Source organism: Cyrtonyx montezumae, unplaced genomic scaffold (genome assembly GCF_038088225.1).
Source record: "Cyrtonyx montezumae isolate F1298 unplaced genomic scaffold, pur_monq_1.0 scaffold_9, whole genome shotgun sequence".
Lineage (NCBI taxonomy): Eukaryota > Metazoa > Chordata > Aves > Galliformes > Odontophoridae > Cyrtonyx > Cyrtonyx montezumae.
Window position 1 is genome coordinate 11,812,747 of NW_027072100.1, and position 26,496 is coordinate 11,839,242.

The following is a 26,496-nucleotide window of genomic DNA, read 5'->3' on the forward strand; positions in this document are numbered from 1 at the left end:
TGCGGAGACGGTTTGGCTCTTTCGGTTCCTTATGCCGACTAGGGCCCGCTCTTCCCAATTACGGTTATCAGTTTGTCCGTGGTGTAGCAGTGGGACAATTACGCAGGGTCACTGCAATCTTGACGAATGAAAGCAAGGATTGAAGCATGACTGTGTGAACAGTGAGTGACTGCGGGCCCGGAGAGAGTGCCACTGTGCCACAGCCCCACGTACCGCAGCGCATCGCTGTGTGCTGTGCAGTTTGTCCGAGGACCTCGAGCTCAGCCCAGGTGGAGTACAGGTGCCAGAACGCAGAGATGCACAGGAGAAGCACTGCAGCGCTCGGGCACTGTGTGGTGCTGCCCTGAGCACAGCGGAGAATGGGGTGGGAGGGGATGGTGTTACTGCAGGAGTGTTCAGAGTTAGCGGAGGTACGCTGATTTCACCAGCCCATCTGGGATGACTTTAATTATTTGTTCTCAGATCACGGTGGAAAAATGCTGATTGCCGTGAAGCCGCATGAGTGGTTCAGATGCAGTCAGGATAGCGGGAGCTGGGGCACTTGTAGGCCAGCGTCGACTTGCAGGCCGTTCTGCTTTGGCTTCTGGGAGGTGAGGGCGATGTGCGGACTTGCAGCAGCCTGTGTCTGCAACCGGAGCCTTCCTCCTGCACAGCCCTGCAGACTGTGCAAGCTGCGGGGCTGCACGGCCTGTGTCCCCGGGCAGGGTGCTGGCACTGCACTGCCACCATGCCCTGAGCACGGCTGTGGGCAGGGGCTGAGCTCACAGCCACCTTTTGGGGTCACCAGGTGAGGCCCATTAGGTCTGTAACATTCAGCTGCCCAAAGGCTTTGAACACCCAAAGCCGCGTCTCCGGCGGAGCGGTGGCAGCAGTGGGGCAGCAGTGGGGCAGCAGTGGGCCCGCACGCGCTGGGAGCTGAGCCGGGGCCGTGCAGCTCGCACCGGGCACGGTGTACCGTGCTCCCCACGACGGCGAGTGCTGGGTGGCACGGCGGGGCGTGCTCGGCCCGGCAGCCCCGGCTGTGTCCGCACGCAGCTCCGCAGTCGTTACCGGGGGGTTGTAAACCACTACGGCCAAATCGATCCTATTTCGGGGAGGGGATGCCGGGTGGAGCATCTCAGCGTGACCTCTGCGGTGCGCGCACGTCGGACTGCGGGTCTCGGGGTTGCGGGGGGGGGGGGTCCCAGAGGCGTGCTGTCCCCTCCGCAGCGCCGCAGTGTGGCCCTGCAGCGGGGCCCTGTGCGGGATAAGACCGCCGGGGCTGACCCCGAGCCCCCGGGGGGGGGGGAAGGAGTATTCTCCTTTCGCCTTTTTAAAAGCGGACGAGGGGGGGGAGGGGGGGAAAGGGGTGTGTGGGGGAGGGTCCTCCATTTTAAAGCGGTCGCTCGGAAGCAAAAAGAATTCAATGAGAATCAACTATTTGCAGAGACCCGCAGGAGAGAATGGCCCCACCTCCACCGCCCCCCCCGGCCCCGCTCCGCACCGCGGGCCGCGCTTCCCCCCCCCTCCCCCAACACCTCCCCCCCCCCCCCCCGCGGCGGCGGCGGCGGCGCGAGGACACGGGGCAGTCCCCGTCTGGCGCTGACGTCACGGGGCCCGCCCGCGGCTGGCGGCGGCGCGCGGCCGCGTCCCCGTGGCCGTGAATGAGCGCGGGGGGCGGGAGCGGAGCGGGGAGCGGGGAGCGGGGAGCGGGGAGCGGGCGGGCCGCGCTCCCGCCGCGCCGCGCCGCTCCGCCGCGCCCCACAAAAGTGAGGGGCTGCCGCGGCCGGGCCCAGCACAGCACCGGCCGGGCCGGAGGGGGCGCGGAGCCGGGCAGAGCCGCGCGGAGCCGGGCAGAGCCGCTGCGGGGGGCGCTGCGCCGCGGTTGTGATTTCCAATTTTTAATCGCAGCTGCATTTCCCTCCCCCCGCCCCCCCGCGCCGAGGAGGAGCCCCGGCTTTATGTGCTGCTGCCCGGGGAGCGCTCGGCGGCCCTGAAGTGCTTTGTGTCGCCGTCGCCTTCTTTTTTTTTTTTTTTTTTTCTTTTTTTTTCCCCCTTTTTTTTTTTTTTAATTTTTATTTTTAAATGTATAACTTAATGGGTCTGAACAGCACGGCCGTCGCTATTCAGCCCAATGTGTCCTGCACATGCAACTGCAAAAGGTCTTTGTTCCAGAGCATGGAGATCAGTAAGTACCGTCCTGCGGCCCTGCGGGGCAGCGCTGCGTGCGCACGGCAGCGGGCGGTGGGGTCGGACCCGCGGAAGTTCCCGGGGCTGCGGCCGCGCTGCTCCCCACCCCCTGTTCCCACTCCCCCCCCTCTCGGCGCAGCTGCGGTGCCGGTGCCGCTCCCCACGCGCGGCGGTGGCACCGCGGGGCCGGGGACTGCGGGTGCGCCCCATTCCGCGCAGCCCCGACCCCCTCTCCTGGGGCTGCCCCGGTCCCGCGGGGCCCTCCCTCGGTGTCGGCGTGGGGAGCCGCGGATTGGAGCCCCTCCGCCCCCGTGTCTCGATGTCGGCGTGGTTGGTTTGGGGGTTTTTTGTTTCCCGTCGTTTTTTGTTGGTTTTTTTTGGGGGGTGGGGGGGCTGTTCGCTTTTTGTAATGAATGTTTTTGAGCCCGTGCGGGGTAGGGAAGGACAGCGGCTGACCCGGCACCGCCGGCTGTCCCGTTGCTCTTCGCCTTTTGGAGATGGAGCGCAGGATGGTACTGCCGAGGACAGAGACGCAGCGGCCGCTCCGGGACTGAAAACCGACGGGGTTTTCCGGACGGGGAAACACCTTGGGGCCAGGTGTGCTGTCAGCACGGCGCTGCGGAGCTCAAACCCGCCGAGGCTGATGCCAAATGGCCCAAAACCTCGGGAAGAGCCTGGGCTGTGCGTGTGCTCCCAGTGGGGCGCGGGGGCTCTCAGTGGTGGCTGTGGGGCGATGGCTCCGGGCACGCCGCTCGTGCCGTTACCCGCAGTGGGTCCGCCGTGGAGCCCCGTGGGCTGTGGCCGCCGCTGTGCACCTCCGCCGTCTCCGGTTCCGCCGCTGTTTGGTTCAGGTGTCCGCGTCCTGCGGGAGAGCTGGGGGCGGTTGTAGACCGGGTGCTAAAATGGATTCACTCTGAATTTTAGCATAAACCATTCCCTTTGTACCGCGTGCGTTTAATCTTGATTTAATCTCGTTCGTGTTCAGACAAAACTAAGCTGGATTTGCTTGATTTTATTAACACTGCCGGTACTGAATAGACCATTCTTCTCCCCTGACTCCAGCGGCCGGGCGGGATGTGCATACCAATAGCGGTGGATAAGTAATGAGGACCGTTCCTTGGGTGCCAGCAGCAGCAGCACTCCGGGGCTGCGCTCAGTGCCCGAGCCGGGCTGGGCTGCTGGCAGCACTGGGAGCTCACAAGGGCAGTGACTGCTGGAGTTCAGAGCTCCTCTCTCTCTCCCAGTCTGTTGCCGTGAGGTTTTGCTGCAACCACAGCGGCTTTGAATTTCATACTTTTTAGAGATAGCATCTTGGGTTTTGTTTCTGCATTTTCTGACACTGGCTCGGTGGGATGCAGTGCACACAGTCCCGAGGGCTGTCCCCACAGTGCTGCCCGCGCTGTGCTCAGCCCTCAGAGCAGCTGGGCTGGGGGTGTGGGGCCAGGCTGTGGGGCAGCTCACCTGTCCCTCCTCCCCGGCCTTCCTCTTTGTCACCAGTGTCATTTATCTCAGTGCTGCTGCTCACCACGGTGGCACCGGTGTGCTCTGGTGGCCCTGTGGGGGTTATTAGCTGATAGTCCGGCTCTGGAGGGGAGGGAAGAGCTGAGCTCACTCCCCCCCACCCCTCAAAAAGTCATGTTACCGCTTTTTCCTCCTCCAATCGCTTGTTTATATTTATTCTTCTAATGTGGCTCTGAGGGGACCTCTGGGCAGCTCCCACCAGATGCCATCTCAGTTCCCAGCCAGAAGGCAGGAGTGCTTTGAGATAGTGGCAGAACTGTAACCTAATTTAGCTCTCAATAGGTTAACCCCGTATCTGAGCCCCCAATTGCCAGTTCTCCCCAAGCAGTGGGCAGCAGCTGCACTCTGCACAGCTCCTCAGTGAGGGGTTTGGGGGGGGAGGCTGAGCCCACCTGGCAGCACTGGGCAGCACTGAGTGCAGCAGCAGTAATAAGTCGCCTCTGCAGGGTGACAGAGGTCAGGGCTGAGCTTGGTGTCAGAAGAGTGCGTAAAGGTGTGGTGAGTGACAGACAGAGCTGTGTGCCCAGGAGCTCGTCACTGCCACCGGGGGGGTTGTTGCAGCATCCTGCCATTGCACTCTGCATGGGGACCTCACCTGTGCCAGGGCTGCGTCAGACCCTGGGGGATGTTCCCAAAGGGGTTCAGCTGCTGAAGGAGATGGGGTGCCCAGGAGGTGTCTGGTGCAGGGACAGGGCAGCCCTGGGCATGGGTCTGCTGGGTTTGTGCTGGTGCTGCACTGGGCTGGGCAGAGCCGGCGGGAGCTCTGTCCTGGCCGAGAGCTTCGAGGTTTTCACATTCCTGGGCATAGTAACAAACGGAGTGCTGATGGCTCCACCAAGGATCACGTCTCCTTACCACTCAGTCTGCGTTTTGGCAGCGGCGTCTCTGTCCTGACACCGTGTCAGCAGCAGCTACAGCCTCGCTCAGGGTGGGGTGTATAATGCTTTTTTTTTCCTCCCTCATCTGCGAGGTTTCCTGCAGTAGGCAGTGGGAAGGCAGAGCTGCCACCAGTGCCTGTGTTCTCCAGTTTGGTTCTCGTTTTGGCTGCAGCCAAATCCAGGAGACTGCCATGTGTCCCTGCAGGCAGCGCTGCTCCGTGTGCAGGTCGGCATCCCCGGGAGTGCCCGGGAGGAGCAGGGCATGGGCGGGCACTGCCTGGGGGCTGGCCGTGCTCCAGTCCTGCAGCACTGGGGTCATAAAGCCAGACTTGGTGTGGTGCCCTTGAGCAGTGATGTAATCCTGCTGTTTTATAATCAGTGCTGAATGGGAGAATGAAAAGACGTAGTGGAGGAAATGGGAGGAAAAAGATCCGGCTTTATCCTTTTTCTTCTGGGTGAACACCTGGATCGCATTGCAGCAGGACCCCGCTGCACACACACACAGCAGAGGTGCCCGGGACCACGCACAGTGCAGGGACACGTGCATGGCTGGGGCTGCCCCAGCAGGAGGTGCAGAGCAGGGCATGGGGGCAGTGCATTGCCCCAGCCCTGCCCTCATTTCACCTGGTGCCCTTTGCAGATGCTGACTGCGACAGCACTGGCACTGAAGCGTGTGACGCACAGCACCCATGCTGTATCTCTTAGAGCCAGGAGTTCCAGGGGGTCTGGCACCCCTCGAGATGCTCGTGGTATGAATGAGCTGCTTGCTTGCAGATGGAGAGGAGTGCCTACAGAGAGATGCTGTCTCTTTTATTCGTTTCTATTTGCTGTTGCTCACCCAATGTACTAACATTTTTAGCTTTCCAGCACTGAGAATCGGTGGCATGTTAAATCCAGCCTGAGAATGAATTTGTAAACCTCAATTATAAAGGGGTAGACACGAGGAGAACTGTCCAAGGGAAGTACCAAAATACGTGGTGTCACTAATAGGCATAATTACAGCCCAGCTGCTTTCCTGAGTAACTCACTGTGCTGTCGTCCCTGCTGGTCTTGTTTCAGGTAACAGCATCTGGAAGAATTTGGTAACCCTTATGAGCTAAAAAAGGTCGTTTATGCGCAATGGCTTTTTGTTGACAAACTGGATCTCACCTCGCTCACTCCCTGCAGGGAGATCTGTGCTGCTCAACTGCTGCAGCCCTTGGTGCTGACCTGGGGCACGTGCTGGCGGTGTGTGTCGGCCCGCAGGAGGGATGCACGGGGCTGCAGTTGGGCAGAAACCTTGTTGGTGCCATCAGCACACTCCCAGGCAGCCGTAAAGCAAAGGAGCCATTAACGTCACTGGGGATGCTGTGCTTGTCCCATCTGCGTGGCTGAACTGCTATGGGATCACTCTGTGATTATCTGGGGAGGATGCACTGGAGATGGGCTCCGGCATTGGGGCAGCATCTCTGTGTGTGAACCCGTTTGTGAAAGTTAGTAGGTTGAGTAATACAAGAAAGTCACATAAAATGGACTTGGGAGAGACGTGGTTGGTATCCAGAGAAAGGAATTGGGACTTTTGGGGCATTTTTTTTAAGGCAGATAAATTTCAGCTGCATTTCATTGTCCAAATCAGAGGATTTGGGGAACTATTGAGAGTAAAGAGAGCTTTGATGATTTGGCGAGGAGTACAGCTTCCAAGGCAGCACTTTGATCTGCATTTTAAATGCTTCTTTGTAATGACAGTTTCACAATTTCTTTTCTCATTTTAAGTCAGTTTTGCAGAGGTATGTTGTGGGAGAAAACAGTACGAGCACACATGATTCCTGTCTGCTTTGCAGCCAGCTAGAACTTGTGCTTCATCCCAGATCTGTTGGCTACTATGGTACATTTATGATTGTGCCAGAAAGGAAATTAGTAGAGATGTTAAATATTATCAAAGCTTTGGGAATCTTCTGAAATATCTCCAGTGTGAAAACTAAACTTGCATTAGCATTTCTGCTGCAGTATGGTGTGCAGCATTGAGCAAAGCACCCACCCAGCACTGCAGGTTCCTGACTTGCCTTTTTTGACATCTGAAGGGTGATGTTCCCATGTGGCAAACACAGCCTTGCAACCTTCTGTTGCATCAGGTTGCGAGCCAGAAGCTTTCTGAAGACAGCCTGCTGCTCTAGTGGTGCTGGTGGGAACTTACTTTTTCCCCTTTCATTTACAGTACATTCTCAGATAAACTGTTTGTCCTAATGTGAGAGGGCTTGTTGTGTTGGGAATGGCCACAAGTTGCGCCAGGGAAGATTTAGATTAGACCTCAGGAAGCATTTCTTTTCTGAAAGAGTGGTCAGGCACTGGAATGGCCTGCCTAGGGAGGTGGTTGAGGCACCATCCCTAGCGCTGTTCAAGAAGCGTTTAGATGAGGTGCTAAAGGACTTAATTTAGTAGTTGGGTAGAGATAGTGATAGGAGGATGGTTGGACTAGATGATCTTATAGGTCCTTTCCAACCTTATGAACTTATGAACTTATGAACTTAATTTCTGGGGTAGGGATGGAGTAACGGGGGTAGAATTGAGAACATTTATTAAGGTTTTTGTTTGAATCTTGTGTGTCATCTTTCCTTCTTGCAGCCAGTTTGGGTAGGGTTTCCTTCTGTTGAGGAATCAGTGGCCGTACAGATGGAGGACAAATGGACAAGTGTTCCCCAGTGGATGCAGAGCTTTGTAGTCACTGTTGAGGTGCTGACTTTGGCCTCTCCTGAGCTGTGACTGCAAGGGGCACGATGCTGGCAGCAGCCTGCAGACCCAGCTCAGCTGGCTTGCAGAAAGGCTGTACCACTCACCTGCAAGCAGTCAGCCCACCAGGGCTGAGACAAATGTCAGCAACCCTACGGTGGGTGTCATCTTGGTCATTCTGCATCCCTTTCTGGGGCAGGGTGCAGATGCCCTGGATGCAGGGCAGTGTGGCCATGCAGGTGTGGCACTCAGATCACTGTGTGATCAGGCAGGCACCGTGTCCCCCACCACATATGGATCCTTATAACTTAACACAGCTCGTGGAGTGTGTCAAGGAGGATAACACTGCTGAGGTTATAATCGACAGAGTGTCACCTGCTTCCAGCAAGGAAGCTGACTTCAGATTCCAGCTGGTGCCAGGCTGGGCTGATGCTCCGTGCAGCGTTCTGTCGGCGTTGCGTGTTGGTGTTGTCGCAGGCGGTGCGTTACATAAAGAGATCTTGCACATCTTCTGAAACTCGCCTCACAAGTTGTCAGTGTTGGTGGACGTCCACAGTCCTTCCAAGTGGTTCACACATTTGTGTTCAGTGTATTCAGTCTCGCACATATCTTCAATAAAGTACCTCTGACTGGCTGACTTGCAGTATATACCCAAGAACGTGCATTTAGAAATGCCAGTGTTTTTGCACGTGTCAGCTTTGTGATCCATTCCTGAGCTCCTGCTCATGCACACGGGGATGAGGAGCTGTGCATGCAGTGCTTTGCTGGCACAAGGCGTGGGCACCTCAGCAGGTGCAACAGGATTTCCCACATTTGCCAACTTGGCCAAGCAACCTGACAAAACGCAGCTTAGCTTTGGAGAGGGAGAGCTGCTTAACCCCCAGGCTCAGAACTTAGTGGCAGTGAAAAGAGGCCCTCGCACAGGAATCAATACGACTTTTCAAGAATTACATGCAGGACATCAGTTGGGGATTTTTTTTTCCCTCCCTTCATTCTGCCCAGTATGTTAAGTAGCTGGTTTGTTACTGGAACCCCCTACAAGGGATTGTCAGTAATAATTCTGTAAAACTATGAATCAACTCTGCATGACTTTGTGCAAATAGACTGAGTAATTTCTTTGTTCTTTTCTTCTTGCTTTGTAATTGGAGTCTGTAAAAGCCCAAAGGTTTGGTCTTGTGGAAAGCATGATTCATTTATTGGTGTCTGTGCCGACTAGTTATCTTTCAGTAATTCCAGAGTGCTGCTACAAGCCAAGAGTGATTCATACATGGCTAAGTGCACAAACAAATGGGGTCATGGCCATCTGCAGAAACTTTTCTAATCTATTTATGGTATCGGAGAAAGAAGTGGGTGTATTAAGGATGATGGAATAGGTGTCAATTACATTAGTGAGTATAACCAGTTAAGTAACACTAACCATTACTCAAAAACCACATCTGCGCATTGCTGAAGATCACTACAGTGGGTTTTGTTTAAATGCTGACATAAGTCTGATACAAGAAATGAATTATCTAGCTTGTCTCCTAAGGAACTCCCCTTCATAACTGCTTTGGTATTCTCTGTAACCTTCCTTGAGATGCAGATGTGAACACGCACTTTGTGTGTTTGTAGTAGGCAAGTCCTGGCCTTGCTATGGCAGACGTCAGTCATTGTATCTTTTACATGCAGAATTTGGCTTAATATGTAATTAACTTGCTGTTAATGAGTGATAGCATTTCTTATTTGCACGAAATGGCCATGCAGCATCTTAGCAGAGATGGTGGTGCTCAGGTGAGTTGGTTTTCCTGCCAACTGCGTGTGAAGAAGTGCTCTAAAACCTGTGGGGCGGGGAGACAAAAAGACTTCTGCCCATTTCACTCTTTGTGAGGCTCAGTTTTTCCCTTGGTTACTGATACCTGAAGCAGTTCTGGCTGTGTTCGCTTCAGGATCACGCTGTTTGGGTTTTGGTGGGTTGAGCACTTTGCTCGTGCTGGGCTTGCTGGTGGCAGGCCGGGTGCCGTGGAACATGCTCAGGTGTGAGCAGGAGGCAGTTGGGGTTTATAGCTGCAGAAAGCAGCCCGGCCAGGAGTGCACATTTGGCAATGTGTCTTTGTTGTCCTTTGGCCGAAGCCTTGAAGGCCATGACTCTCCTGCTGCACTCCCACTGAGGGAGCCAGCCTGGCCCGACGCGTGTGGTGCTTCAGAAGGAAGTGACCCAGACTGCTGGAAACCTCTCGTGCTGTCTGCACAGCTTTCTTCTTCTGCCCTTGCTTTGTTTAAGTCAACACGTTGCACAAGCCGCGTGCTGGATTTACCTTCAGGGCAGGTGGGGAGGGAGTGGTGTTGGGGTGAGTTCCTGAAAGACGTCTGAGCGTTGGGATGAGTGCTTCCAGGCCCCGTCCCAAAGCTGCTCCCATTTCTGTCCACCTCTGGGCATGCTGAGGACAAGTCCCAGGCTCTGCTCTGTGCGGACAGGGCTGGGAGAGCCTCCCTGTAGTGTCCCTGGGCGGTGCTGGGATTGTTAGGGTTAGAGCTGGTGATGACCAGGTGCTGGGCTGGGTTTGGTGCCGTCAGTGTCCCCAGGTGTCCTGGGCATTCCTGCAGTGGGATGTCTCAGTGCCGTCCTGGAGGAGCAGCTCCTGCCCTGTCTGTGTGCCTGCCTTCTTCCCACCCCTTCAGGAGTGAGGTCTTCTGGCTTCAATGGCTCGTTCTCATGCGTAGGTTAGGCTCCTCAGTACTGAGCTCTGGAAGTACTGTTCGGTGCTCACTTTGGAGCACTTAAAGAACGTGGTTCATGGACACCTGGCTTCACACGATTTAGAGTAAAATGATACTGAATTCTGAGTTTTATATGTAACGCAGAGAAATCTCACTTTCAGGCTCTTTTCTTCAGCAGTGGAGGCTGCCATGTGGAAGGGCTGGTGCAAGGCCGGGGCTGCAGCGTGGCCCATGTGCAGGGCATCCTGAGGGGTACACGCTGCTCAGTCTGCTGATGGCTCTTAATCCTCATTTTTCTGTGTCTTTTCTTGATAAATACTTACTATCATCCCTTGACTTGCCGTCCAAGCCTGAACTGTAAGCAACCATGAACATAATGGGCAGCCTCCATTTAATAATTCACTATACGCTTTTATTAGCGCAGCTTTAAATGCGTTCATATGTGTGTGTTCATACCTGCACATGTATTTGTGTTTATATATTTGATGTATATATATGGGCGTGTACATGTAAAGATGGAAGCGTTTATTTACGTGCAGAAAGAGGCCTTCCCAGGCGAGGGAAGTGTGGTGGGGTGGGCTCAGGCTGCATCCTGCTGTGCAGCACAGTGCCTCGGCTGCTCTCAAGTGGGTTCACAGCCCCGTGCAGATGTTCAGGAATTTCTCTTTTGTCACGACCATGGGGTTTTGCTGCTCTCCAGACCATAAGTGCACTCCAGGCTCAGCAGGTTTGTGGCTCGGGAGATGCTTTTCATCCCCCCAGTTCCTGCTCTCTGCAGCCGTGTGCCCTCCTTGGTTATCCTTCCACAGATTTGCAGACCCACATTAAGGGTTTATTAAATTAAGCGGAACGACCTTTAAAAATCTCCATTTCGAGTGGAAGAATCGCTTTATGTAATGCAGGGCTATGCAAGGGGACCTTACTACGAGCTTTAATTGGCTGTTACAAAAATAGGTGTAATTTTGCACAGTGATTTTACGGCTTCTGAGGTCCGTGTCCCGATGAAATCCTGCAACCAGTCCACTCGTTGCTGAGGAGATGGGGACACAGAGGGCTGAGGAGCCCAAGGGATGGGACTGGTGCAGTGAGCAGCCTTGGTCCCATTTGCACAGCCATCAGTTCCTTCGGCTCTGTGCTGTTGGAGGGGCTGCACCTTGCCTGTGTGTGCCCGCCAGCTCACCCTGCAGCACTGAGCTGCCTGCCATTGTGCTGCGGGGTCACAGGGCGGATTTATTGGGGCTGTAACTGCCAGCAGGTGAGAAACATGCAGCTCCTGCAGCTGTGCCACCCGGGCAGCACGTGTGCCACGAGCCACCGCTTTGTTTTCCAGCCCGATCGATGCGGTTAAGTCGGTAATTCAAGGGCTGTAGGCACTTCGTGGGCTCAGAGGATGCTCTATGGGCCCTGGGCTCAGGGCAGGATGTCACCCGGCCACACTGAAACCAGGGGCCTGAGGAAGTGAAGGCTGTCATGTTTTGACCCTACATCCTTACAGTAATCCAGACAAGCTTTCCTGTTTCTATATTTAAAGCCTTTCCGTTCTTCTATTGGGAGATACAGAGCATTGGCAGTCCTGGCTAACAACTGACCCTTCCTCTCTGGGACAGCTGGTCCCCAGGTGGTGTTTCTCCACGGGAAACAGGGCTTCTCTGCATCTTCCTGCCACGAATTGAAGGAATTGGCTTTTCTGTTTGGTGTGTCTCCAACCAGTTAGGGTGAGAGCAGGTTATCCTTCCAGCTTGTGAAAGGTCTCGCAGGAATGAAAACTCGGTTTGTCTCAGCCAACACTTGGGAGGAGAGCTGGCACTGAGACAGGGTGGGAGAGTCTGAGATACGATTTGTTTCTTCTTTGAAATGATCCCTTTTTAATTGACTAAAAAGAGTTTCAAAGAAAATCTCTGCTTTTCTCTCCTCGCAGCATTATAATTCCACATAATCAGTTTTCTTTCTCACAAAGAATAGGGTGTGATTTATTTTTTTCTTGCAGAGGCAGGGAAGGATCAGTTCCAGATGTTGCTGGTGTACGCTTTTTGCCTCTGTTTAACGTTTAGTGCCTTTCAGTGCATCGGCTGTGAGAAGTGAGGCTGATGTTTTTATTCCAAGGCAAATCGTCCACCATCGGTCCCTCTGCTGAGCGTGTCTTGGCCAGGCACTGCCCAGAGTCACGCTGGTCTCTCTGCACCCGCACAGCAGGGCTGCCTGCAGTCCCCGTGTCAGTGCAGCTCTGCAGCTCCTCGGTGCCTCCTGCGCCTGGAGGATCGATCTGCCATACATCTGGAGTCGTTCCTCTAAATCAGCGTGACTTAAAATCAGTGAGCTGACGAAGCCTGCGGAGCCTGAGCTAGTTAGCTGCTGCGGTAATTTACAGCCGCTCTCCGACCCTTCATCGGGGTGAAAAAGTTGCTGATCTCAGCAGGCTTGGGTGTGTGGAAAGTGACTTCTCCCAGCCTGGTGGAGGAGGGCTGCGTGGGGCTGGAAGCCACGGTGGGTGTGCCGGTGACCTGCGGCTCCGGCAGCCTTGGCTGTGATGTGGGGCTGAAGGCGGCCGCATGGACTCCTTGGAATCAGACTGTGGCAGGTACTAATTAGTACTGATTAACCCTTATCAGTGACAGACAGTCCCTGTGGGCTTCATGAAGGATGCTGTGTATGCAGGTGTCCTTGGATCCCCTGTGGGATGCCGTGTTGCCTGTTCAGCTTTTCTTGGTAGTCCAGAGGGACTGGTATCTGTGGTCACACCACGTCCGCGAGCACCGCTGCGCTGCCAGCTTACAGCCGAGGGAAGCACGGGGTTGTTTTTTCTGCTCAGCATTTTCCTGCATTGTGCCAGACTTAAAAATGCCTCTGCAGGGTGGAGCTTTGTGCAGGAGTTGGCTGTGACACTTCACCCCAGGGCCTGTCCGTCTCGCTCGGGGTGTCGGCCCTGTGTTGTACCTGGGCTTGTCTCTGGGTGTTGGCGGTGGGGTCAGCACAGCACGGGTTCCTCCCTGGCACCACGATGGGCGATTTGGCACTGGTGGATGTGCTGGGGATGACCGTGGTGCTGCAGATGTGGGTGCTGCTGTCCACAGTTGGCTGCAGGGCACTTTCCAAGAGCCAGTCCTCAAGGCGGGGACTTCCTGTTCACTTTCAGGGGTCCCCATGCACCAGACATTTAGTCACCCCTTCCCAGGTACACTGGGGAAGTGAGTTTCAGGAGTTACTGAGATCTAATTGTGGAGGTTGAGTGTATAAGGGGCTGATGAAGTGGGACCTTGAGACCTCCAGGGCGGACAGAATGGGGCCTCAGAAGCCGTGCTGAACCAGTAATGCAAAACTGCCTTTGCAGTTTCAAGGAAACATCATAATATCTGTGGGTCTCTCTCAGTTTAGATCTCAGTTTATGCGAATGCTTCGTAAGTAAGGTGTCTTTGCTCAAGCGTGGTATCCAAAATGGCTAGAGAAGAACCAACTAGATAAAGTACTTACAAGTGATGAAAAAAGCTTTTAATAAACAGCTAATCAATTGTTACAGAGCCCGCAGAGTCAATAGGGCTTATGACCTTTGCTTATAACCACATGCAGATCTTTAACATGCTCATAATGCCTACAAGTCATTCACTGGGCTTTTATCGAGCACTTATTAGTGTAAGTCATAACCAAACGTCAAACAAAAATATTATTATTTCAGTTGCTTTCTTTTGAGCCTGTTGGAACAATTCAGTCGTACAGCAAAATATCATCTACTTATGCAGGAAGGCTGCAAAACATGACCGTGGCACGAGGAACGTGGTGGTGCAGGTGCTGTGGAGGATGGGTCCCTGCAGGGTGATGCTGATGTGTGGGGTGTGCAGTTGGAGACCTGGTGGCACGCTGCTCCGAGCTGTGCCCTCGTGCTGTTACCCTCACAGGAGGTGCTGTTTGTTGCCTGGTGGTTGTACAGCTTGTGCCAGTTGTCTTGCCCTGTAATTTGGGGAAACCTGTGCAGGAGTTTGTTCTGACTGCAGCTTTTCCTGCTCCCCTGATCTCCCATCCCATGTATGTGTTTCGGGGAGAGAGGCAGAGATGGGTGGGTCCTGGAACATGGTGCATGGCCTCCAATGGGTCAGCTTGTGCCCAGACCCAGTGACTGTGTATCTCCTTTGTTGGTTGACATGGGGGCAGACCTGTGGTGCTCCAGCCCTGCTGAGGGACCCCGCAGTGGGCAACAAGAGGGGCAGCAGCCATCCCTGCCGGGCTTCCCTCGGGCATTGGCCTTGGGGAGCGGTGTGTGGGGTACAGAGGTGCCCCAGCAGAGAGCTGATTGTGGAAGAGGGCAGAGGGTATACATAAAAGGAGGTTCACAGTGCAAGAACTGTAACTTGGTGAGAATGCATCTCCTGCTGGAGGCTGGGGGCAGTCTGTCCCAGCTGCCGCGCGGCCCTCGCCTGGTTCCCAGCAGTTGGGTCACGCTGCGTTCGCTGCCACACTCCCCTGTGAGAACGCCCATAGGCTTCGCCCTTTATTTCATTGTTGTCAGTTTGGGTATTTTGTTACATTAGTCTAAATTGGTTTGTTTCCATAGCTGCAAACTGCTGATAAAACCTCGCTGTAGGATCTGCCAATCTTCCCGCGCACGGTACCAAAAATAATTCCCGTGCGGTGTCGGATGGGGCTGAGGCCGCAGGGCCGGCTGCTGCCCGGCTGGGGCTGTGCAGGGCACAGCACTGTGAATGCTGCAGTCCCGGCCCCACTGCGCGGCCCCACACGGTCTGTGTGCGATGCTGTGAGCATCCCTTCTCCAGCCAGGTGCCTTGGGGTTGAGGCTGGGCGTTGGGCACTCCCATTGCCTTCTTTTGGGAAGAGGCTGAGGTGAGGATGCCCTGCTGACTCCCCGGCACCGCAGGGCAGGGATGTTGACGTGGGGTGAGGATACCCTGCAACCCAAATGTGCAGGGCTTCAACATTACCCAGACAGCGCCCAGAAGGAAATGTGATTCTGAAAAGCAGTCGGGATCGCCCCCACTCCACTTCTCCCAGGCACAGATGCTCAGCTGACACCAGCTGAATAAAAACCTTTTAGCCCCTGCCAGGAAGTCTAGTGCAAACTGCCAAAAAGCATCTAGGACCAAGACACAAAACCAAGTCGGGCCTGAGCACAGCACTTACAAATAGCGGATGGTACTGATGCACTTCTGTCTCTTGAATTTTAGCACATGAGATGCTTCAATCTCAGGGTTTTATTAAAATAGAATAGTAGAACGTTAAAGGTTTTCAGCAGACACAAAGCAAAGCAGGTCCCCCACAGCAGAGGAAAGGTTGTATTCCTTAATCCGTCCTTCCTGACAGGAAGCATTTGTGATTCCCCCCCTGGCACTCCCCCAGCTCAAAATCAAAGCTGAGTTTTGCTGAAGGAGAATGTGGCTCTTAGCCTTGCTCAGAGGTGGGGCTCGAGCCCTCGGGGTGCTCCTGTCCCTCCCTGCTGCTGCAGCTTGGTGCTCGTGGTGCCCTGTGGAGCAGGAGGGACAGCAGAGGGGACGTGCGCAGCAGAACTGGTAGCAAGGTTCTTGCTGTTCCTTTTTGTTCCTGGCAAGAGGACGTAACAAAAAATTGGCAAGTTTGTACTTCTTATTGTTGAATTAAAATCTATTAAGTACTTACAGAGAGCCAAAACCCTTATTAGGCTGTACTTCTGGTGGAGCGACACGCTGCTGGATCTGGCGCGCTCCTGCACCTCATGTTTGTGTGCAGAGGGTGAGCGTATGGAACTCAAACAAAGGTTTTAAATAGGACTAACGCGGGCAGGCACTTCTCGGTGAGTCCAGGGCTGAGATGTGTCTGGCTCTTGCCAGCACAGATTGCAGAGCAGCTCCTGCGCAGCCTGCAGCCGGTCTGACAGCTGCAGCCACAGCACCGCTGGGCCGTGGGGTTTCGTGGAGCCCAGCCATGCGTGGTGGCACAGCACTGTGCAGGGGGCAGGCAGGGTCCCACGTGAGCCTGGAGACCAAACAGGGAGCAAGGGGATGGAAGGAGTGTGTGGGTGCTGCTGAGCGTGGCTTATGGGGATGTGCATGTGGCACCTGCGAAGGGCCGAGCGATGCGTTTCGTGTGGGGAACGTGCTAAATTAATCTCCCCGTACAGGAGGAAAGCATCCAGCCCCATTCTTCACTGCTCATTTTAGTAATTTCTTCCAGATAACCTACACATCTGTGTCGGTGCAATTAAAACAGAAATTCCGCCTAATGAACAGTTGTAGCCCTCGGGCTATTGCGGAACGAGCAAGTGAAGTTGGAAACGCTCTTATTAAAATAATAATTAAGAAACAAGGGTGGGGAGGCAGAGGGAGGTGCAGACGAGGTGCTGGTGGGATGCTGGAGGGCGAGGAGCTGCCATGACCCGGGCACTGAACTCACTGCACTCCCGCCTGCCCCGGGCAGTGCCGTGGTGCTGTGCCACAGGGGTGGCTGTGCTGTAGGGTGGCTGTGCTGTAGGGTGGCTGTGCCCCGGCGTGCCCTCCCCGTGCTCCAGCTCAGCTCTCGGCCCTGCAGCAAAGCCCGGAGGTCTGTGCTGCACTGCCTGCATGGGGCTGCCCCCGGCTTCCCTGCCAGAGCCCGAAGCTGCATCGTTGTTATGGTTTTATGATCAGTCTGCTGAGCACTACTTTGCATTTATTTGTTATTTGGTTCTCCAGCGGCTGATGAAGCTCAGGAAGGGAGGAGTGCTTCGGGATTAGGCAGGGCTGTATCTGCTTCTGCTTTTCCCAGAATACTGCTGTTTGTCAGTAAGAAGGAAGAGCACTGTGCATGCCCATGGCTTGCTCCAACTCGTCCTTCTGTGCTGCTCCAACCCAGGAGCACCTGGGCTGAGTGCTGTCCACGATGGTGACGTGGCAAAAAAAAAATCCTTTTCATGGTCATCCCCTCCAGTTTTCACAGTGTCAGTCCACAAAGCACTGCTTGATTGCCATCAACACTCCAGAGTTGTTTCAAAACTTAACCCACTTGGAATTGAGAGATGAGTGATACGCAGAGGTAGCGGTGTCTCAGAGTAGTGGAATAAAAAATAAGCAGCTGCCAGACAAATCCTGCTGGGGTGGTGCACTGGGATGACTTCTGTGGGATTTATATCTACAGGCTGTGGGCATTTTTATATGTTATTTCTATTTTTTTTCTTTTTAAATGGTCGCGAGCCGGGGTGATTGCTTATCGCTTTCATTTGAACTCCATCTGACAAATCGCTTTAGATGGAGAAAGCAATACTGCGTCTTTAAATGGGCACTCTGTCAGCGCATCTTGCAGGGCTTTAAATGCCCTTTGTTATCGCAGTCTAGACAGGACGCAGGCGGAATATTTGATATGTTATAAGGCAAAGATTTGACAAGGTTGAATTCATTTACCAGCTTATTTAAAACCGAATTTCACAACGTTTTTCTTTACAAACACTTCTTTCTCTCTCTCCCCCATATATATTTTTTTTCAAAGTTAGTGCAGTATGTTTCAACTGTTTAGACTGAGAGAGGAGACATGAGCTTACTGCAGCCTGCAGTACTCTAATTGCCCTTTTTATGACTGTCTAGACATCATGCAGATGCATGTTTGTGGTGAGAAGACATTTCCCCCTCTGGTTATACGATAGTCTGAGCCCTTTGCATCGCCTGTCTCCTTACCCCTCTGTCTTGGAATGTGCCTTCCTCCCTCCATCCCTGAAAAAAACGCTTTTCCCCCCATTTTATTTCTGGAAGGACACTTCGGTTCCCATTTCGTTGTTCTTTGCAGGATGTTTATTTGCAAATGTTAATGCTTTTTGGAGGGATAAAGGTATGTGGAGCACATCCCCCGCAGCCCCACCGCAGGTTGCATGAGCAGCGGAGCAGCGTGAGTGCAGATACCGGTGGATTTATCGACGCATATGGAGATGGTTTTGTTTGTGCTCCCTGCGATAAGGGCTCAGCCTCTGGGGCCAGGTTTAAGAATGAAAATATCGGGGAGGTTTGAATGGGCCAGAGTTTTAGTTATGCAAATAGGGCGCATTAATTAACCCCGTTGCTATAGCTACTGCTTTATTGTTAAGTGCAATGAAAAGGGGACAAGCTGTGTTGTTGGATAATCCTCCCCTCTGTGCTCTTCTTCCCCATCCTCCGAAGTCTTCCTCCGCCCCAGCGTGAAGGCAGCTGCTGTCCCCATCCCGTGGGCAGGTGGCATTCGTCCGTGGCAGCCACTAAAAGCTGAGTGCAATGTCCCTCCGTGGGGGCACGGGGAGCCGAGGGGTCCTCACCGCCATGGCCACATCCCGGCAGCCCCCCCAGAGCCCATGGTGGGCGCTGCCCTCACCGTGCGGCCGTCAGTGTTCTGCCGTGGCCCCGTGTCATCAATCTGCCTTCTGGTGGCTGCACCGCATGGGAAAGGTCTGGCTGTGGGACAAAGGAGGGGCACGGATGGGTGGGATGGGATGGGATGGGATGGGATGGGATGGGATGGTTTGGGATGAGGGGAGATGGGTTGGGATGGGTAGGATGGAGCACCTCATCCTGCCCAGCTGGAGGAGAGGAATGCCAGCCCAGGCTTCGGGAGCCAGCCCCGTTCAGCACACACTGCTGGGTTTACTGAGCAGAAAGGATGCTTTTTTGTGTCTCACAAACCACCGCAGCAGCAGATGTCCCTTCCAGTGTATCTGCTGCAGGAGTTACTTAAAATCGTTCTAGGGCTGTTGCTGCATTCAAGGCTGAGGTTTGATACCTTTTAATTTAACCAGACCTGGGGTGGTTTTACTCACCTCCCCCATTTGCTCTGACATGCGTATGTATACATAAATATGCTTATTTTTTCCACATACCTGCATGGGTGTGCACACGTACGTTCCCTCCCATCTAGTGGTGTTCAGACCAGATCAAGAATCGAATCAGGTGTGGCAGTGACCAAACACAGTGTGTATGTGTGAGCCTTTGCCCACGTTTGGCATTTCCTATGCAGTGCATGTCTGTAACGTAAAACTCTGTTTGCTCCTTGGAAGTAGCTGCCCTTGTGAAATGCTGTGGAAGATAACGGCGCTTCAAAAGAGGTACAGAAAGGAGAGGTGCCCTGCTGACAGAGCTGAGGAAACTGGTTTCCATGCAGCTTGGTGTGGCTCTGGCCAGCTTGCTCAATCCGCATTTCAACACCCGTCTGCCCCTGGCCACGTGGGTGCCACGGGGCCGTGCCACTGCAGGGTCCCCGACTGCTGGGTGCTGGCACTGGGCCGGCCGTGCTGGAAGAGCTGCCAGGGGATGTGGAGTCTTCTGCAGAGGTGGCAGAGCCTCCCATGGGTGCTGGGTTTGCTCTCCACGGGGCGTCCGCGACTGGCAGTTCGTCTGCCGAAACAGATGTGGGCAGCAACAAACATCTATTTCTATAACTAGAAACAAATTTGGTAATTGCCTCTTTCAACAGGACTTGCTCAAGCAGGAAATGAAATTCCTAAATGGCAGTTAGCAGAAATATTTATAGCTAAGTTCATAAATGAGATGTGCTTTCCTTTGTCGTGGGCTTCTGCTGGTTGGAAGGAAGAAAACCTCCATGGCAGCAAGCCTCGTATTGATCATGAGCATCTCCAGGGCATGCGAAAATACTTACTTATTCATGTGTTTATTTTTACTACCTGAAGAAATACCCCTGAAGAAACCACTTTGATCTCCCAGGGTCAGTTGGCATGGTTCGGTCCGGATATGGTGTGTCTTTTCCATCATTTGTGGTACAGTCAGTCTGGTCTGTGCTGTGCGGGGCTGCAATCGAGGCCTGTCCCTCTGGGTCCTGTCCCTTCCTCTGCATGTGTTCAGGGCAGTGAGGAGGTTTTTGGGGACGCCAGCAGGCTCAGTGGGTCAGGGGGGTGACGTGGAGCCATGTGGAGCCTCTAGATGAGGGCAGCTTGGAGGGCTCACGGCTTTGTAGTGAGCGAGCAGGCAAACGTATTTCTCTCTGGAGTGCAAAACCAAAATTATGTTATTCTTCTGTTCATTTTAACTGTCCCTGGGAGAAACTTCGAAAGCATCGTGCTCCTTGCTCTATCTCAGTAGGCTGGGATCACATTTACTGCGCATGAAGTACGTTGTCTGAAAATAGCTGAAGATGAGGGAGAGAAAAATGGGCACAGAAAGGAAGGAAGGGGGCTGGTATGGGCTAGTATTTCCAGAGTGCAAATGTCCTAAAGCACCTCCTGAGTGCCATAGTGCTGGGGGATGGTGCTGGCTGATGCCTCCAGCTTTCTCCATACAAGTTACCACTTGTCACGTCTTTGTTGGCTGCCAGAAGGTGTTGTGGCTGAAAGCTGCTGACCCTGGAATGCCTGCAGTTTCCATGTCAGAGCTGCATGTGGCCACGCTGATCGTTCCCCTTCAGCTCTGCTCACTGCTCCCTCTGGGCCCCTATGGCCGCAGCCACATCCCCACCTCCTGCTGTGCCCACCCTTTGGATCAGGACAGTGCTGTGACCGGGGCAGCTGCTGTGTCCTAGGGACTATGTTTCCTAAGGCCTGACCCGCCTGATGGCTGCACAGCTGGGAGCATGAAATGGGACCGTTTCCTTTAAAGCAAACAGAAAAGGGGAGTGGGGGTGCAGGATGAGGCCGTCGCTCATCAGTGGCTCAGAGGATGTGATGCCTGATTGCCTGGGGTGACAGATGACGAAAATAAACTCTTATTGAAGGCGCAGTTATGCTCCTTGGGCTGGCACGATTCGAATGACTTCTTGGGCCTCCATCGCCCATTGTGCAGCAGTGATTTCCCTCGGACCAGCCCTTTCTGTGACTCCCAGTGCCAGAGGTGCTGCCAGCCATCCTGCTGCAGGCAGCACTGCCTCACGTGGCGTTACTTCTGCTTTGTGCATCATAACCAGCAGGCTGAGTCTGGAAATGTAATTGAGCTGCTAGCTGTGCTGATGATGCATTCCAGCTCTTTGCCATGGGCCTGATCCTGCTCTGTTGTGCCTCCACATTGCTGCTGCAGCTTCAAGATGCTGCTGATCTGTGCCATCAGTGGCAGTATCGCGCTCTGTATCTATCTGAAGGCAGATAGTACTTCCCATGCTGTCTTGTAAACAAGTACGGTTGTTGACAATCTGATGGGCCCTTCGTATGTGGTTTTATGGAGGTATTACTTAGAAGATAAACGTAACAGATAAACACAAACACAAATATTGCAGTCAGACTTTGCTGCTCTGATTGTTTCTCAGATGACCTAGCAGACACACGGCCGGGTAATCTGCCATCTCCAGTTCTTTGTTCTTTCATCTCGTCTTCCTGTGCATCAGACTCTCACAAGTGGAGCCTGGCATCTGGAGGGTGAAGCTGCACCGGTGAAGCAGGAGCAGCTCTTGGTGCTGCACCCTCCTTGGCAGCCCTTGGATTGCAGCTGCTGCCTGGAGCTGTGTTGGTTCTTGCTGAAATGAGAGAAGTTGAGATGTGATGTTCGGCTCAGTGGGCACAGACCCTCTCCAGATCGGGCTGGGAAGGATGGGATGGAGCTGCTGGCACGGGGTGCTGCCATGCCAGGGTGTTTTCCATGCAGTGTGTGTTAGTGGGGTGCTGGCAGGGGGCGGCAGTCAGATGTGGTCCTGGTGCTGTCCTGCAGGATGCAGCAGAGTCTGCATCCCCGACAGCTGCTTGCTGAAGGGTTGTGAGGCTGTTCCCTGGGAAAAAACAAAGCTCAGAAGGGTGCCTGCGTTCACATGGCTCTTCTCAAATTCACATGCTTTGAGTAGAAAAAACGAAGTCCACAGTTCGGCTACATTGCTTAGCCCACATCCTTTTAGAGAGGCTTTGATGAGCATCTGGCAGAGCCGTGACACTTCAGCTGGGCTTAGTTCTGTTGAGCTTTTTTAACTCTCAGATCATACCAGGGAGCCACAGGTTGGTCCACAGTGTGCCTGAGCTGTGCTGTGATGCAAGGCCCTGCTCTCCAGGGATGTGTTCACAGGATAGGGTCCTTGGGCCAAATCTGGAGCACCCCTTGGTCTGGGTCTGCAGCAAGGCAGTTGTGCAGTGCCTTTCTGGTTCACTGTTCTCTGAAAGCAACTGAGACTTGCTTCGTGCCCTGATTACTGGGGCATGCAAGGCAGCAGTAGGCCTCCCATGCTCTGTGGCAAGGTCTGTCCTTGTGCGTCTCCTTGCTGCTGCCAGTGCCTTGGGGCATGGCCACAGCTGAAGCTCTAGTGCTCAGAAATGTCAGTGGGAGTGGGAAGGAGTAGGGTAGTTTGTTGAGGCACTGCCTTCAGCCAGATGTACGTGCTGGGGCAGCTGGAAGTCAGACCCTTCAGACCCTTCCCATCTGCCATACAGCAGCATCCCTGTGAAGATGACTGCACTGGTTTGCAAGGGGAGATGCTGTGCTGGATGCTTGCTGTGCCTCAAAGCTGGTGCATAGGTAGGGGAGCAGGAACCTCCGGACCAGCAAAGGATGCTTGCAGTAGGACGCTAATGTGGCAGCTCAGACTTCGGGTGTTGGCAGACTGCTGAACCAAAAACTGCCGTTACCTTATTTTTTATGGTTTGTTAAAGGTACCCAAAGGTGGAGATAGATGAAAAACTCGAAAACCCGGGATGAGGGAGTCACCCTGCCAGGGCAGCACCATGCTGTCAGAGGTGTTAATGGAAACCTGGAGAAGCAGTGCATTATGGAAGCACTTACTGCGGAGCTGCAAACACTCTTTATTAATTCATCCAGTCCAATGTGTGCGTGCATGGGGACCTTCCTTCCTGGGCCATGAATGGGGCTGTGCTGGGAGGAAGGAGCTCACCCTGCATTCCCAGGGATCCTGGAGGAAGCTGGGACGTGCAGTGTGGCATTGCAGCGCCCTGTTTCTAGCTGGAGGTCTGCAGCTGTTCACTTGTGAACTGCATGGGCCCCCGCTGCCCGTGGCTGCGGGGTGAGTGCTGGAGCCCAGCCGGGCGCTGCAGGCCGTCCCGCCGTGCCCTGCTGTGTCGCCGTGTGTGCTGGATGAGGATCTGTTGAATCACGGCGCTGAGTCACTGCCCCAGCCAGGCTCCATAAATAAGGGCAGGTGCTGTGCCCCGCGCCGTGCTCTGCCAGGAGTGCACAGTGAGGAAGTGCTGCTGTGTGTGTGGAGCACGGGCTGCAGCCGCAGGATGCATCTCCTCAGCTCAGTGCTGCCTCGGGGAGCAGCGCAGGGTGAGTCCCGTGGCACTTCCAGCTCTGCCAGGCACAGTGCCCCGGGCAGCCCTGTGCCCCGAGGTGCTCTCTGTTCCATGCTGGGTTCAGGCTCCTCCAGCACAACCTTAATTCCATCATTTCCCTTAAGGTGAATGCACACAACCCTTAGCATATGGCTTTGCTGTTTCAAGAGAGCAGGGAGGCTGTGCTGAGCCCAGCACGCTACGCCTGCCGTATTTCAGCAAGTGTGAAAGCCACGCTCCTCCTGCCTGTTTTGGGCAGAGCATCCAGGAGCACAGGGGCACGTGCCATCCTTCCCAGGTAACACAAAGGTTGCTGGCCTTGCAGCAGCAAGGTTTGCCAGCCCTGGTGCTGCCCTGCTTGTGTCCTTGCCAGGCAGAGGGCCGCCTGCTGGCAGCAGCAGCAGCTCTTCCTCCTCACCCATGTAATGATGTTTTCTGTTGCAACCCAAGAGCAGACCCGTCCCTCTGCACTGCCCAGCAATCTGCTTCGTGTCAGAGTGGGGGATTTTGAAAGATAAAAATACCCACAGGAAGTGAAAGCGAGCATGGGAGAAGCAAAGTGTTCTGCCGGGAATCCTCTGGTTTGTTTTATTTTGTGTTGGCAGAGCTGCCCTGAGCACAGTTTGCTGCAGCGCCGTCGTGTTTCATGTAGGAGCTGTCGCTAATGTAGATCCATTTGTTCAGCTTAGCCATTATTTCCTGAGCAGTTCCAATTCCTGTATATGGAGGAGCCATCACTGAGACATGCAGGTAATAGTTTCGGCCCACAGATGTGTGACACCTGACCGACAGCCAAAAGGACATGTGTGTTTTGTTCCTCTTTCTACCCGCCGTGCTTGGAGCTTTGTCCTCAGCAGTGACACAGTTGTGTGGAGGGGAGAGTTCTCGTGTTGACAGTAAGCACTTCGTGGCCCGTGGAGCAGTTGTAAATAGCAAGGCAGTGCCTGCAGAGTACATGGTGACCTCAGCTCTGAGCTGCTCCGCTCGGTGCATGCAGAGGTGACACGTTGGAGCACAGGGCTGCAGCAGCTCGTGCATCCCAGCGCTGCAGGTGCGTCGTGCTCAGCTGCAGTGCTCCTTCCCACCTGTGCTGAAAGCCACAAGGAACCGAGCAGGCAACGGGACACGAGCAGTCCTCTTGGTGATGGAAACCCAACCTGGGCTTCCATCACCACGGATGGGCACGGAAAGTACAGCGAAGCAGGTTGTGTCACTTCAACACGATGTCTGAACCTGTTAGTGTGAAAAGGATTCTGGAGTGAAAATTATGCAGAATTAAATTAGTGTGACCTTACTTTGCATTGGGAGGCTGAGTTTGCCCATCTTGTAAAGCCTGGTGCATTTATAACACTTCCCTTGGGGAAAATTACGGAGAGAAATGGAATGAGGTCTCTTCTAATTGAAAAGTGACGATGATTAGGAAGCCAAACACAAAATGTGTTGAGTATTTTTTTTCTCGTTTTGTTGTGTGTGTGTTTTTTAAGAATACCAGTAGAATTATAAATTACGTGCTCTGCAGTTTGTCTTGTTTTTCATTCCCCAAAGGTTTGTTATTAGCATAGCAGCTGAATTGCACTTGTATAAAAACGTATTAACTCAGAGTTCGTTGGTTGCTTTTTTTTTAATGGTCTTTCTTTATTAGTTTGAGCTGCTTGGATAAAGTCTCCCCAAGTATATGCAGCTTTCAGTGTGCTGCACCTTGGTTCCTTGTTTCCCCTCTGAATATGGAGCCCACGAAGACAAGTTAAAACAGAGGGAGGGCTGGCAGCAGCTTCCACACCTCGAGTGGCTGTGAGTCTCTTGCAGCTTGAAAAGCACCGGTTGTGTGCAGGGCTCTTTGGGACTGCGTGTCGTTGCCACTTTGGGCAGCAGTGTGTTGCTGCTGGGTGGATTGCAGCTCCCGCAGGCTGTGCTGTGTATGGCTGCAGTTGGGCTGTGGGCACAGGGTGCCCCGTGCATCTCCTGGACGATTCAGCTCCTGCTCTGTGCTGCGGGACGAGCTCAGATGTGCTCCTCTGTAGCAGTTGAGGCATTTGCTTCCCCATGCTGAGGAAAATGGAGGAGAGTACGGCTGCTGGCATGGCAGTTCACAGAACATTTGCAGCTTAATTGACCTCCCCCCTCCCACAAAGCAAGATATTAAAATCCCTTTTCTATTTATACTGCCGATGTGATTGCCATAACATTGGACTCACTTCCACGTCACAGTGCCCTGGTTTGGGGTTTGACAGGCGAGCGGTGCGTCGCCCATCACTGGTGGTCCTCCTCCCCCGCTGCAGCCGCTGGCCAAAGTGTTCCCTGTGTCACCACACTGCAGTGGCCAATGTTGCTGGGTTTGGTTTGCTTAGTTCCTCTTGCTCTTCTTCAGAAATGCTACTTTTTTTTTCCTTTTTTTCCTACTGAAAAGGAAGCTCTCCATCGCTGGCCTCATTTACTCGTTCTTGTACCTTCTTACTATGGCCAGAGCTCGGGTTTCGTTCCGAGGCTGAATGGACTCCTCTTCCTGAACCCTTGGGTTGTCGTTTCTTGTCTTTGCTTTCCTGCAGTGCTCTCTGTAGGAAGGCAGCACGCATGCAGCCCAGGGCTGTTCCCTGCCTGTGGGCTCCTGTCTGCCCTGGGGCTCCAGGTGCACCAACCCATTGTGCCCTTGGTGGCTGTGGGCAGCAGGCAGATTGCAGTCAGCCTGCAGAGCTGCTCCCCAGTTGCTCCCAGAGCCACTTCTCCTGCTGATGGATGGCTATAAGTGCAGCTACAGAGCAGGACAGCCCCTGCCTCCATCCCCCAGTGAGAGCCTTGCCACCATCCCCTCCCTGCCTGGGGACCCGTGGTGACACTGCTCCAGTAGCAGCTCCACCAGTGCCAGAGCTGTCAGCTCCTGTACACCTAGGGCTCCTTAGCACCGCATGTCAGGACAGGCTGCTGCTTTCAGGGCGTAACTGCGTTGTGCAGGTGGTGGATGGAGCAGGTTAAACGTTCTGGGATCTGGGGACGATGGGCAGCGTGCCTGTCTGGCTGCAGAAATAGATGCTGCTAGCAGAATGAACTCCAAAGTAACCAGCAGCACTTACCACCTGGACTGTTTTCTTGACATTTATTTGCTTTTACTGGCACTTAAATGCCACCTGCCAGGAGAAAACTTCCCATAAAATAAAAGGAAATCTGCCTGACTCAGCAGAAGGCGTCGCGGGCACCACGAGCAGTGTGATGCTGCCCTTGGGCACCTCGAGCCCGTGGGGCAGTGTGTGTGTGTGTGTGTGTGTGTGTGTGCACAAAGCACAGCCAGCTGCAGCCGTGGCAGTGTGAGGCACGGCCTTCCCAAAGTGCATCCCCATCTGAGATGCAAAGCAGAATTGCCCAGAACTGTTGATTGTGGTTTTGGGGAGGATTTCTTCCTCTTTTTTCCTT

General features: G+C 54.0%; 1 protein-coding gene across 2 annotated transcripts in view; it reads left to right on the top strand.

Moving 5' to 3' along the window:
- Nucleotides 1-1,809: 1,809 nt before the first annotated feature.
- PMEPA1 (prostate transmembrane protein, androgen induced 1) overlaps nt 1,810-26,496 on the top strand; it is a 30,256-nt gene continuing 5,569 nt past the window's right edge. For both annotated transcript variants that reach the window (XM_065754058.1, XM_065754059.1), the window contains exon 1: nt 1,810-2,167. In XM_065754058.1, the coding sequence (XP_065610130.1) occupies nt 2,065-2,167 (103 nt within the window). In that variant the 5' untranslated portion in view covers nt 1,810-2,064. The remainder of the gene's footprint in view (nt 2,168-26,496) is intronic.